Source organism: Oncorhynchus mykiss, chromosome 13 (assembly GCF_057628025.1).
Source record: "Oncorhynchus mykiss isolate SJ-2025 chromosome 13, ASM5762802v1, whole genome shotgun sequence".
Lineage (NCBI taxonomy): Eukaryota > Metazoa > Chordata > Actinopteri > Salmoniformes > Salmonidae > Oncorhynchus > Oncorhynchus mykiss.
Window position 1 is genome coordinate 32,016,821 of NC_143034.1, and position 14,884 is coordinate 32,031,704.

General features: G+C 43.4%; 1 protein-coding gene across 1 annotated transcript; it reads left to right on the forward strand.

Annotated features, from left to right (window-relative positions):
* Positions 1 to 1,066: 1,066 nt before the first annotated feature.
* Positions 1,067 to 13,800, forward strand: LOC110485992 (nucleolar protein 11-like). The gene is made up of 18 exons (XM_021557262.3): positions 1,067 to 1,279; positions 1,726 to 1,839; positions 1,964 to 2,020; positions 2,271 to 2,419; positions 4,357 to 4,414; positions 4,587 to 4,728; positions 5,367 to 5,567; positions 5,860 to 5,936; positions 6,077 to 6,200; positions 6,551 to 6,645; positions 6,753 to 6,818; positions 7,001 to 7,185; positions 10,650 to 10,775; positions 11,177 to 11,407; positions 11,790 to 11,868; positions 12,129 to 12,221; positions 12,323 to 12,430; positions 12,989 to 13,800. Exons 1-18 carry the CDS (start codon positions 1,133 to 1,135, stop codon positions 13,100 to 13,102), a joined length of 2,166 nt encoding a protein of 721 aa, XP_021412937.3. The 5' UTR covers positions 1,067 to 1,132; the 3' UTR covers positions 13,103 to 13,800.
* The last annotated feature ends 1,084 nt before the right edge of the window (positions 13,801 to 14,884 follow it).

Below are 14,884 nucleotides of genomic sequence, written 5' to 3' on the forward strand. Positions count from 1 at the left end.
CAGTCGTCCTGGTCCCTTTGCAGAAAAACAGCCTCAAAGCATGATGTTTCCACCCCCATGCTTCACAGTAGGTATGGTGTTCTTTGGATGCAACTCAGCATTCTTTGTCCTCCAAACACGACGAGTTGAGTTTTTACCAAAAAGTTATATTTTGGTTTCATCTGACCATATGACATTCTTCCAATCTTCTTCTGGATCATCCAAATGCTCTCTAGCAAACTTCAGATGGGCCTGGACATGTACTGGCTTAAGCAGGGGGGGACGTCTGGCACTGCAGGATTTGAGTCCCTGGCGGCGTAGTGTGTTACTGATGGTAGGCTTTGTTACTTTGGTCCCAGCTCTCTGCAGGTCATTCACTAGGAACCCCCGTGTGGTTCTGGGATTTTTGCTCACCGTTCTTGTGATCATTTTGACTCCACAGGGTGAGATCTTGCGTGGAGCCCCAGATCGAGGGAGATTATCAGTGGTCTGGTATGTCTTCCATTTCCTCATAATTGCTCCCACCGTTGATTTCTTCAAACCAAGCTGCTTACCTATTGCAGATTCAGTCTTCCCAGCCTGGTGCAGGTCTACAATTTTGTTTCTGGTGTCTTTTGACAGCTCTTTGGTCTTGGCCATAGTGGAGTTTGGAGTGTGACTGTTTGAGGTTGTGGACAGGTGTCTTTTATACTGATAACAAGTTCAAACCGGTGCCATTAATACAGGTAACGAGTGGAGGACAGAGGAGCCTCTTAAAGAAGAAGTTACAGGTCTGTGAGAGCCAGAAATCTTGCTTGTTTGTTGGTGACCAAATACTTATTTTTTCTAATTTTGTCTGTCATAGTTGAAGTGTACCTATGATGAAAATTACAGGCTTCTCATCTTTTTAAGTGGGAGAACTTGCACAATTGGTGGCTGACTAAATACTTTTTTTGCCCCACTGTATATAGTGTATATTGAATATTTACCCACAGGGTCACTGACCGCTACAGGCACCACATAACATTACCACAACTCAATATGAAATACCATAACCTAGTCACAGGGGGGCGCTGTCTTATTTTACTGCAGTTTCCCATTTTCAAACACAACACTCTATGGTAGCAGTGGGTAAGTCTCGCGAGGTTTGCTCTTTTCATTTTCTTCATCCAGCATGGCGACGCTGTGTGAGGGATTCACGTTGTGCGGACTTGTACAAACTCAAAATGCTTCAGATTCGCCAATTCAGGGAATTGAACTGGATGAAGACAGTGACCATGCCGTCGTCACCGATTCCACGAGATCTGTCACTTTATACAAGGTAATGTGGACCAAAATACGTGGCTGAAATGTTGAACCAGCTCAGCTGATGGGACACTCGTGTCCATTGAAGTGGGGGGGGATCCGAAGCGTTTCAAAATATAGCTAGCTACATATAACAATTTATCCCTCTCTTACCAGTATTGCAATGGTGTTCATCAACTACCTAGCAACACATTGCGTATGCAGACGGTTTCCTTGAATCAATCGACATGCACATAGGTGGACGTTAGCACACGTACTTTTCTTTCAATGAGAACAGTACTACTAGATAGCTGCTTGGCGTGGGTTTGTTTGGTTAGCTGAAGTTGGTGCCACTGTCAAAAAGGTAGTCACACAAGTCTTGTATTTGAATATGAACGTTACTTACCGCAATAATATGACAAAAGGTTGTGTTTGTGTTGTAAAATGCATGTGTTGTTTACTTATGAGGTGCTGTGTTGACAGGTTTCAGACCAGAAGCCTTTGGGCAGCTGGACGGTGAAACAGGGACAGTTGTTGACTTGTCCTGCAGTGTTCAACTTTCAGACCAAGGAGTATGTAGTGGTCTCTGACAACAAGGTGACACTTGTGTACACTTTCCACCAACATAGAAACTGAACACATTTAAAACATCTGGACTTGATTCTTTAAATAAAGTGGTTGTCTTCATGTTGTTCATGGTCAATAAATGTTTACTCACTAGGTCATCAGAGTTTGGAAAGATGAAGACCTCAATTTAGACAAAGCATTTAAAGCAACTGTAAGTATGAGCTCCCTCTCACACACGCATACAATTTCAACCTCCTCTGCTTTGACTTTGTCAATATGGTGACATACTTTGCTAATTGCACAGTAACACGAACTGTGCCTGTGAGAAGTCATTGTACCATAATTGAATCAAATTATGCCATTTCCTTTTTTATCTCAGGCTTTCCTCTGGCTTTGCGGTCATTTCGCCATTGTCTGGCAGTTATCGTTCTTAACTAGCTCTGTGTCTGCATGTCTCTTAGGTGACTGCTGATGTATGGCGGGTCCATTCTGCCCCAGGGGGAGAGCCTGTGGTGCTTTTTCAGAGAGGCGCAGTCAGATTCCTGGACTCCCTCCTCTCCGCCCCCCAACAGCCCATAGAGGATGTCCTGTCAGAGGAGGAGGTCATAAGGTCAGACAATGGACACTAGTCTGGATTAGCGATCTGTAACCTTCGTGTTGGTTGGCTTTAGTCCCACCACTATAGAGGCTGGTTGGCATATTGGATATAAATACGATATGGATATAAAAATATATACAGTTGAAGTCGGGAGTTTACATACACTTAGGTTGGAGTCATTAAAACTCATTTTTCAACCACTCCACAAATTTCTTGTTAACAAACTATAGTTTGGCAAGTCGGTTAGGACATCTACTTTGTGCATGACACAAGTCATTTTTCCAACAATTGTTTACAGACAGATTATTTGACACAATTCCAGTGGGTCAGAAGTTTACATACACTAAGTTGACTGTGCCTTTCAACAGCTTGGAAAATTCCAGAAAATGATGTCATGGCTTCTGATAGGCTAATTGACATCATTTGAGTCAATTGGAGGTGTACCTGTGGATGTATTTCAAGGCCTACTTTCAAACTCGGTGCCTCTTTGCTTGACATCATGGGAAAATCAAAAGAAATCAGACAAGACCTCAGAAAGAAATTTGTAGACCTCCACAAGTCTGGTTCATTCTTAGGATCAATTTCCAAATGCCTGAAGGTATCACGTTCATCTGTACAAACAATAGTACGCAAGTATAAACACCATGGGACCACGCAGCCGCCATACCGCTCAGGAAGGAGACGCGTTCTGTCTCCTGGAGATGGTGCAAATCAATCCCAGAACAACAGCAAAGGACCTTGTGAAGATGCTGGAGGAAACCGGTACAAAAGTATCTATATCCACAGTAAAACGAGTCCTATATCGACAAAACCTGAAAGGTCGCTCATCAAGGAAGAAGCCACTGCTCCAAAACCGCCATAAAAAAGCCAGACTACGGTTTGCAACTGCACATGGGGACAAAGATTGTACTTTTTGGAGAAATGTCTTCTGGTCTGATGAAACAAAAATACCACTGTTTGGTCATGGTGACCGTTAAGTTTGGAGGAAAGGGGGGGGGGGGGGCCTGCAAGCCAAAGAACACCATCAAAAACCGTGAAGCACGGGGGTGGCAGCATCATGTTGTGAGAGTGCTTTGCTGCAGAGGGACTGGTGCACTTCACAAAACAGATGGCATCATGAGGGAGGAAAATTATGTGGATATATTGAAGCAACATCTCAAGCTTGGTTGCAAATGGGTCTTCCAAATGGACAATGACCCCAAGCATACTTAAAGTTGTGGCAAAATGGCTTAAGGACAACAAACTCAAGGTATTGGAGTTGCCATCACAAAGCCCTGACCTCAATCCTATAGAAAATGTGTGGGCAGAACTGAAAAAGCGTGTGCGAGCAAGGAGGCCTACAAACCTGAGTGTATGTAAACTTCTGACCCACTGTGAATGTGATGAAAGAAATAAAAGCTGAAATAAATCATTATCTACTATTATTCTGACATTTCACATTCTTAAAAATAAAGTGGTAATCCTAACTGACCTAAAACGGGGAATTTTTACTAGGATTAAATGTCAGGAATTGTGAAAAGCTGATTTTTAAATGTATTTGGCGAATGGTGAATGTAAAACTTCCGACATTTAATTGTTTTATTTTAACCTTTTTTTTATTTAACTAGGCAAATCAGTTAAGAACAAATTCTTATTTTCAATGACGGCCTAGGAACAGTGGGTTAACTGCCAGGGGCAGAACGACAGCTTTGTACCTTGTCAGCTCGGAGATTTGAACTTGATACCTTTTGGTTACTAGTCCAACGCTCTAACCACTAGGCTACCCTGCCGCCCCATCAACTGAACATTTATTTTTTTTTTTTTAAACTTGCACCCATATTTATTTACAGTTAGTCAGTGACTATGATAATTCTGTCCACATTGCTGTCAATACTTGGCTCATTTGAGTAAACAATCGTTTTTTTGTGTGAGATGCACACAGTTGACAATGTCTTAATGTTGTCCCCTAGGTGGAGCACCAACATCGTGGCAGAGGAACAGCACTTTGTCCTCTTCACGACAGAGCAGGTAGAATATCCTTTCCTCGCGGTACACCAGTAGGCTGAATAGCCGTGTACTCGGTGACCTGCCACCTGCAGGCATAAACGCAGTGCCATCTGCAGCACGCAATGTTTTGTGCAAGTATGAATTCTGTGCCACAATGTCGTCTTTAACACAGCTTCCCTGTTGTCCGTCACAGAACGGGGAGTGCTGCCTTTATGTGCAGAGGCTCAACCCCAACACCCTACAGAAGTATAGGCTGGAGAGAGAAGACTCTGGAGCTTCCCCATTGAGTTTCTCTGCCTCTCTCCGGGAAAAACACCTCAACCTGCTCTACCTGTGTGAGTACGGCCGTCACTTCCCTGCCAAAGTAATGTGTTAGAAATGTCCAAGTAGTAATGTGCATTATGCAGAAATCGTTCTGGCATTTCCTGGTTAACATTCTAATAGTTAGCCTATTTTCAGTTTGTGACAAAACAAGTGATGTGTAGAGAATCAACGTACCATCTCAAATGCAGTGAAATATCTTTTCAATAACCAAAAATCTTGTATTTTCAGCTGTTTGAAACTGGTGTGCAAAACCGAAAGTAAAAGACGGGGAAACTAAACTTAAGAACCGAAGGCATAGAAATAGAACATATGTACCACTTAGACTTGCTTTCAAAGGCGTGACAGATCTATAACTCAGATCTATAACATTTCTATGTGAGTTTGATCGAGTAGCCCAAAAAGTTACATATTACAGCTTTAATGGTGTTTTTTCCCCTCAGATAATTAGCATACTGTTGAAATGGTACTGCATTTGATATCAATGAAGCACTTAACAAACAATGAAACGCAGTTGTCGGACATCGTAGCTACAGCCTCATGATAGCATTTAGTTTTTTAATGAGAAACTTGCACTCTCAGTGATGTGCTGGTGACATAAGGCTATGATTGACCTGACTTGCATCTCTGTCGTCTATCTCGCTCTCTCCAGACCCTAACGGCTGTGTGTACCAGAGTGTGGTGGCGGCGCGGGGGTATGTGGGGCTGGAGGGGGTGCAGGACCTACCTCGCAGCCTGCGCCTGAGGCTGCCCGTGGGGGAGGGAGAGCTGGGAGCTGCCTCGGCAGTGGCCCTGGACGAAGCTCATGTGGCTGTGGTGGGGGTGCCCCATCCCTCCGCCAGAACTGGCAAAGGTAAAGATCAGGGTTGGGATCAATGCCATGTCATTTCAGGAGCTCAACAGAAATGTCAATTTTCCTCATGCGGAGAAGTGGAGTTGTAGTTTACTTCATGAATTGATTGAATCATGATTCTCACACACATTCGCCCAATCCAGCATCAACCCCCTAGATACGTACTTTTCAAAGTTCTAATTTGTCGCGTGTAAACAACATGGTGATATCTTCCCTGTGTTTGCTCGGGAGCTTTCACCACACTGCTGACATCCATCCGATCCTTTTCATTCTTTTTTTTTTTCAATTTCAGATTTCCTCTGCATCTGGAATACTAATTTCCAGACTCTTCAGGCTGGTAAGGAGATGGCGGGAAGAATCCATGGACAGGTAGGAATACTCAGAAATTGGAGTTTCGGTTTTTTTTTTGCCTCACAAAGTTCAACCAAATGACTCTATGCTTGTATCTTGTACTAAAGACCCACTTCACTCCTATTTATATCAATGATCATTCCTTCATTTCCCCTCAGGTCTGGTGTTATTTGGGAAAGCTGTTTGTCCCTCATGGCAAGGCCCTCTCCGTCATTCCCTACGAGTGTCAGAAGTCGTCTCTGGCCTCGGCCCTGGGGAAACTACGACACACTGGGATCGCAGGTAACGCGGCACTTCCTCAGTAAAACAGTCACCCGAGTGGCGTTAGTCGTCCCTGACAGTGCCTGGTTGAATCTAAAACTACACCCTAATTCCCTATACAGTGCACTGCTTTTAATACAAGTCCTAGTGTTCCTGCTCAAAAGTAGTGAATAGGAAGCCATTTAAGATGAAGCTATATCACTCCTGTTTACACGGCATTGCATACCTTTCCCTCACCTTTCCCTCACCTATCTAATGTACTGAATCTGTACATTACTGTTTTGAAATTGCATCTGAATAGCATCCCTTGAAATGTCATCTTAAACAAACAGTTTAGTGAATTGGATTTTATTTAATTTGCGGCTTTGTAGTATCCAAATCGTCGGTGGCTGTGCCCTCTTGGAACACACTACTCCATGGGGATCAGCCACAGGGGCCCCCCAAAATAGTGGAGACCAGGAAGAGTGTAAGTTAACCTGCCTTCCAGAATTGATTGATCCTAACCCAAGTACTTTACCACCGGAATGGATTCATGTTAATTTCACCTGTTCTGATTGGTCCTCCCCTGTACAGAAGCTGAGCCGGAAGAGCCAATCAGCGCAAGCCCTCACAGTGGACCAAGTACTGGAGCTTATCAAGGTATTTTAGATCCGCTATTCATTTTGCTCTTCTGTTTTGATAGTCTCAAACAGGTATTGATGTTGTACGTTGAGTGAATGACAAATGACCTGTCCCTTTCATCGCGTATTTCTATCAAATGTAATTGTTCTCAAGGAAATGTTAAGTTGGGTGTTAACTGTGTTCAACCTCAACCCCACCAGACTGGTCCAGTGGATGAGGTCCAGAGGGAGGTGGAGGCCCTGGTCTCCAGAGGCGATGCCCAGGACCTGCAGCTCTCGGTGGGCCAGCTGGCCTGCCACCTGGTGGCCCGAAGCCAGGCCGAGACAGCCTTCTACACTCCTGTGGCCCTGGCACAGCTGGTGCAAACACAGTTTCTTTGCCACAGGTGAGGGTGGCATTGAGTTGACTGGACCTCCTACGGCACGGTAGTATCGGTCCTTTGGACAGGGAGGTTATCAGGATGATGGGCTATGTTGGGTGCATGGAAAGTGAATGTGAACAGGGTCATCAGCTCGTGGTAGTGTTGGTGCCATCCACTTGTTATGCAAGTTGGGGTGTGTGTCTTGCTTCCATCCTCACCGATCTAGCAAGGCATCAGTGTTGAAGTACTTGAGACCACCCTTTGAGTGTCTCTTTGTCGGATACATTTGCACTCGGTCTTGACTCGGTCTCGGACAGTGAGACTCGTCATTTCTTCCTGAGACCAGCGGAGTAAAAAAAAGTCAGAATGATACGCATCTATCCAGTAAGCACATAAAACTGCTTCGCCAGGCCAAATATATACACTCCTTTCTTGGAACATTAATACCTGAAGTCTTTATATCTATTATAGCCGTGTTTGCCCAGTGATGAACCTCCAGGCCTTCAGTGTGTGACAGGTTAGTACAGTGGTGAACCTATTGGTCTTCAGTATGTGAGACCAGCTTAATGATGCTGAAAGGTAAACAACCGTAATACCAGCACACGTAGGAGAGTGCGCTCTTTGTAAAAGAGTGTCTCTTTATGCCATATAAGCACTTTTATTTTTTTATGGCCATTGCGTGTACTCCCTTAATCCCCACTGGTGCAAAGTAGTGTAGTGAATGTACATACGACTTATCTTCTTGTTGAAAGTTATTCTTGAAAAGGGAGAAGCTAACAAATTAGGAACAACATCCTCTTTGATAACACTTGCTGCAGCCTCTGCAACTAGTCTACAACAGAAGATGGCTAGCTAGACCGTGGGAAAACTACTGCTCCTTATTGTACAGTGGGAAAACTACTGCTCCTTATTGTACAGTGGGAAAACTACTGCTCCTTATTGTACAGTGGGAAAACTACTGCTCCTTATTGTACAGTGGGAAAACTACTGCTCCTTATTGTACAGTGGGAAAACTACTGCTCCTTATTGTACAGTGGGAAAACTACTGCTCCTTATTGTACAGTGGGAAAACTACTGCTCCTTATTGTACAGTGGGAAAACTACTGCTCCTTATTGTACAGTGGGAAAACTACTGCTCCTTATTGTACCGTGGGAAAACTACTGCTCCTTATTGTACCGTGGGAAAACTACTGCTCCTTATTGTACCGTGGGAAAACTACTGCTCTTTATTGTACCGTGGGAAAACTACTGCTCCTTATTGTACCGTGGGAAAACTACTGCTCCTTATTGTACCGTGGGAAAACTACTGCTCCTTATTGTACCGTGGGAAAACTACTGCTCCTTATTGTACCGTGGGAAAACTACTGCTCCTTATTGTACCGTGGGAAAACTACTGCTCCTTATTGTACAGTGGGAAAACTACTGCTCCTTATTGTACAGTGGGAAAACTACTGCTCCTTATTGTACAGTGGGAAAACTACTGCTCCTTATTGTACCGTGGGAAAACTACTGCTCCTTATTGTACCGTGGGAAAACTACTGCTCCTTATTGTACCGTGGGAAAACTACTGCTCCTTATTGTACAGTGGGAAAACTACTGCTCCTTATTGTACAGTGGGAAAACTACTGCTCCTTATTGTACAGTGGGAAAACTACTGCTCCTTATTGTACAGTGGGAAAACTACTGCTCCTTATTGTACCGTGGGAAAACTACTGCTCCTTATTGTACCGTGGGAAAACTACTGCTCCTTATTGTACCGTGGGAAAACTACTGCTCCTTATTGTACCGTGGGAAAACTACTGCTCCTTATTGTACCGTGGGAAAACTACTGCTCCTTATTGTACCGTGGGAAAACTACTGCTCCTTATTGTACCGTGGGAAAACTACTGCTCCTTATTGTACCGTGGGAAAACTACTGCTCCTTATTGTACAGTGGGAAAACTACTGCTCCTTATTGTACAGTGGGAAAACTACTGCTCCTTATTGTACCGTGGGAAAACTACTGCTCCTTATTGTACCGTGGGAAAACTACTGCTCCTTATTGTACCGTGGGAAAACTACTGCTCCTTATTGTACCGTGGGAAAACTACTGCTCCTTATTGTACCGTGGGAAAACTACTGCTCCTTATTGTACCGTGGGAAAACTACTGCTCCTTATTGTACCGTGGGAAAACTACTGCTCCTTATTGTACCGTGGGAAAACTACTGCTCCTTATTGTACCGTGGGAAAACTACTGCTCCTTATTGTACCGTGGGAAAACTACTGCTCCTTATTGTACCGTGGGAAAACTACTGCTCCTTATTGTACCGTGGGAAAACTACTGCTCCTTATTGTACCGTGGGAAAACTACTGCTCCTTATTGTACCGTGGGAAAACTACTGCTCCTTATTGTACCGTGGGAAAACTACTGCTCCTTATTGTACCGTGGGAAAACTACTGCTCCTTATTGTACCGTGGGAAAACTACTGCTCCTTATTGTACAGTGGCAAAACTACTGCTCCTTATTGTACAGTGGCAAAACTACTGCTCCTTATTGTACAGTGGCAAAACTACTGCTCCTTATTGTACAGTGGGAAAACTACTGCTCCTTATTGTACCGTGGGAAAACTACTGCTCCTTATTGTACCGTGAACAGTTGGCCTTTGCGAAGGCAGAAGTTACCATATGTTTTTTTTGTCAATGGTACCACCTATTACGTCAAAAGTTGGTTGGTTGATTAAACTGTCACTCCAAAATGTTGCCCCTAATACAGTTGAATGGCAGATGCCTTCTATCTAGTTTGATGGCCTAGCCAATGGCTCGTCTTAGCTAGATTTATCTCCCCAGAGACCACAAAAACAAAAAATCATGATTGGATCTTTTTTCTCTCTCTTCAGTGTTAACCTTTCCATTCCAACAAAAGCTGAAGAGATTAAATCAGAACATCACTGAAAATAATAATGTAATTAGAATTACTGTTGTAATTATTTTATAAATCCTTTGGTGTAGGTCCGTTGTTCCCCACTGTGTTTGAGTTAGTAATAATTTATTGAGTGGCTCTATTCCCTCAGCATGCATTTTTTAACATCTGAATGTATAAAGAATCCATATGTTGTTTTGAAATATGAACACAGAAATACTGGACATGTTGAGCTTTTATTATGGTGGTGATTTGACAATTACAATCATGGTCTTGAATTTGACTTTTTTGTGGCTCGGTCTTGACTCAGACCGCTTGTCACCCTCCCGGTCTCAGTCTTGACAAAGTCGCCCCCCCCCAATCCGGTTTTGGTATTTTTTTTTTCTCCGGGCTTGGACTTGAATCGGTCTCGCTTTAGGTGGTCTCGAATGATGATAGGTGAAGACATTGTGGTGGGTGGGTACCTATCCAGTTTCCGCACCCATCAGTAGCAATGAAGGAAAGGATACTAGGATACTAGTATTTTCACACAGACTGTTGTTGAGTCCCTTGGTTTGGTTCTGACCTGTTCTGTGTGTCTTTCTGCAGCGTGTGTCCCGGCCTCCTGCTGCTGTCCCTGGAGCACAAGGACTACTTCCTGTGTCAGCTGTGCCTGCAGCTCTTCCCAGACATCCCTGAGGTGGTCACGTGTGCCTGTCTCAAAACCTTCATCAGGTCAGTCTAACTCGATAGTGTCTTTTGTGACAACCTATACGTTGTGAATAACATTAATTCTGGTGAAGCTCAGGCTAGTGCTTCCTACCAGTGCAGGAGCTTGGTTATGTATTTGTTGGCCTAATTGTTGTCCTCTCTTTTGATGGTTGAAGTTTCTATTCATTGTGTACAATGCATATTTTTTCCACCACATTGTAAACCAAGCGGTCTCTTTGTGGCTGTGTGTTGCTTTTAAATGATGCTTATTTTGAAGTGCTTTATTTCTACAACTTGTTTCGTTTGAACCATTTCCAATGCTTCCAAGTCTTGTTCCTGCAAATACAATAGTTTGTCAACTCATATAAATAGCCTGAAGTCAGGATTGTTGTTGTAACGGCCGTGTGTCACTCTCCCTCCTCAAGTGTGCCAGACGGCGACGTGGAGATGGTCAGTCTGGAGCCGGACAGTGTGTCCTTCATGGAGGGCCTGGTGGCGGCGGGGGCCCGGGGGGGCCAACAGAACGGTTTCAGCCCTCCTCTGTTTGAGGAGGACAGCTGTGACGCCAACCACCAGCCCAAACCTCCCCAGGATAAGAAGAACCACACACTGCAGCTAGAGGCCTGCCCCGTGGGTCTACACAAGGCTGTGCTACTGTATCCTTTTGTAGTCTGGACAACCATCTCCCTAAACACTATTCCATTGCAAGACTACAGTAATATCTGCTTATGTTATTATTGATTGAACAGTGTATTTAATAGACATACATTGGCACACAGAATCATCACTAGTCAGAGGGATTGAACCAACACAAGGCTGTTACTTTATCCTCTCACTATAGGTTTGTTGAATTGGTTGTTTCGTTGAATTGTTCATTTAATAGGGATAGATTAAATGAAATAACAATGGCACATTTCATTGTCAACAGTCGGCTGCAATGCACCATAATGTTTACCTTGCGCTAATATACAGCAGCAGTCCATAGAAATTACTCTTAAACCTGTGTGGAGGTGTTATAACTTAACTGTGCTGCCATAGTAATGAGGTCCTGCAGACGCCGTACAGTGACAACTTCCTGCTCCCCCACCTGAAGGACCTCGACACTCAGCAGGTTATTGTGAGTAGATACCTGTGTCCCATCTCCTTGACAATATGCCATCGTTGGGATCAATTCCATTTCATTCAAGTTGATTCAGGAAGTAAAATTCAATTTCCAGTCTTCCTCGTTGAAGAACAGTAAAATGTGAATATTTGTTTACTTCCTGAATTGACCTGTTTTTTTCCTTCTATTTACTACCAATTTATGAATTGCAGTTAGCTATGAGGATGCATTGAAAGACTGATGGTTGCATCCTTCTGTTTCCTTTCCTCTCCTAGCTCTTTCTTCAGTACCTCCAGTTTGTCTATTTGAAATATTCCCAAGACGTCTACACACAAACGGCAGGTTTGAGATCGCCCACGATGACACAGGTTGGTACATGGAAGCATGAAAGTAATACAAGAGGTGAATGCATATAATGACATTTTATAGCATTTAACTTAATGTGTGTGTTCTGAATTTCCCTTTCTAGATCATTGACTGGGTGTGCTTGTTGTTGGATGCTCATTTCACAGTCTTGGTCATGGCTCCTGATGCCAAAGGATTGTTGTCTAATCTCCAAAGCTTTGTCAAGTCCCAGGTATATGCTTTCTCTTTGGTCCAAATTATATTTTAGCATTTTTGTCATAATGTGTTTTTATTTCCGTGAGAATAAAACCCGTTGAGGCACCCAGGGAGTAATGTTTACATCTCCAGTGGTTCAAACTGGAAAAGCAAGTGTTGCAATTATAAATGCTAGCCGTTTTGTGTCAGAACTTCACAAAGGTAGACTCTGCATTTTTTTTTAAATTATTATTTTTTTAACCTTTTATTTAACTAGGCAAGTCAGTTAAGAACAAATTCTTATTTTCACGTTGCTACATCGCCGATATTAGGATGAGCTCGATCCAAGACTTTGCTGACACACAGAGTATCTGCGCATGTGCACTGGTTCGCTCCACGCTTCTAAAACGTGCTAGCTACGTGACCAACCCAGCTGAGGAGTTTACACACGCGCTTCAACGCTCTTATTTGTTGCGGAAATGGACACGCTACTGCAATTTACTTTGCATCTACTTCATCTCGCCGACGCCCATGCTGTCTATGGTTCTTTGTTATAAGGTTTAATTTAACGTCTATCCCCATCTACCCATTCCAGGTGAAACTATTCTCTGAACTGGGGAAGATTGAGAGCAGCCTTCAAGAGCTCCACAAAATGAAGCTTTCCAAGGACATCAGCCAGTACTCCATAGAAGTCATTGAGCTGTTTTAGGCCATATTTACAGATTATTTCCAATCAAATTTTGCCGTTGACCTTCTCTCCCCATTTCTCTTGGTCAGTTGCATCGTTGTGTTCCACTTTGTATTTGGTCCACTACCAAAAGGGCCATGGTTCAACTGCTGTATCATACCTACGTACTGTAGATGCCTACACTGGTCCCAGATCTGCTTGTGCTTTCATCGATGAGCATAGGAGTTGGCTGTGCAGCGCCCAAACAGATCTGGGATCAGTCTAGTAGATTTTCAGGTATGTAGAGCAAATTATTTTCTAGTTCTGAGCTGTGGCATTGCCGAGGCCTCGGTCCCTATAGCCATGTGATTTGTTTGTATAATCTGAGGGCATGTGTGGTAGAAATATTTGCTAATATGAATTATGTAAACGATATAGTCCCATGATATTGCAACATGGCATCGATATTTTTAACCTATGTAACATACTGCCCCTTTATAGGAATATACAAAATACTGACATGTCTAAAAATGGGAATCAACCTTCCATATGGTTGACAATCTTGTGGTTAAATGTTGTATTTCCTGAAGGCTATTTGGACTGTGAATAACTGTACATCTCCCAATCACATTGTAGTGTAGCACCATGTTTTCTATAGATACATTTTGTGTTGCATTCTAACAAAGTCAATTCTGAATTCATATGACAGTATTTGTATTAAAAATACCCTATGCACAAAATGACCCTTGTTTTTGTCCCATCATGAATGGTTATATGTATGTCTACGGTAAGATAACATGGTACATTGTACCATATACAAAAGTATTGTGGACACCCCTTCAAATTAGTGGATTTGGCTATTTCAGCCATTCTTGCTGGCAGGGAGGGGCACAAGTGAGATTTTAAAAGTGGGGGTAGCATATATATATCTCTATCTCTATCCAGTCAGAGAAGATCTCCAAACAGCCTACCTGACCGCTCGGAGGCGTCTATCACATGCCATTGATAAAACTGGGGGGGACAAAAATAAAATTTCAGAATGTGGGTCCCACTGTCCCCAGTGAAAGTTGTGCCCCTGATGACAGGTGTATAGGATCGAGCCACAGCCATGCAATCGCCATTGGCAGTAGAATGACCTTACTGAAGAGCTCACTGACTTTTAATGTGGCACAGTCATAAGATGCCACCTTTCCACCAAGTCAATTTGTCAAATGTATGCCCTGATAGAGCTGCACCGGTTAACTGTAAGTGCTGTTATTGTAAAGTGGAAACGTCTAGGAGCAACAATGGCTTAGCCACAAAGTGGTAGGCTGCAGCCTCACAGAACAGGACCACTGAAGTGGGTAAAAAAATCATATGTCCTCTGTTTTAACACTGACTACCAAGTTCCAAACTGCCTCTGGAAGAAACGTCAGCACAAGAACTGCTCGTTGGGAGCTTCATGAAATGGGGTTCCATGGCCTAACAGCCGCACACAAGCCTAAGATCACCATGCCCAATGCCAAGCATAGGCTGGAGTGGTGTAAAGCTTGCTGCCATTGGTCTCTGGAGCAGTGGAAATGTATTCTTTGGAATGATGAATCACATTTCACCATCTGGCAGTCCATGGACAAATCTGGATTTGGCGGATGCCAGGAGAACCCTACCTGCACCAATGAATAGTGCCGACAGTAAAGTTTGATGGAGGATGATTAATGGTCCGGGGCTGTTTTTCATGGTTTCGGGCTAGGCTAGTTCCACTGAAGGGAAATCTTAAAGCTACATAATAAATCAAATTAGATTTGTCACGTGCCAAATACAACCTTACAGTGAAATGCTTACTTA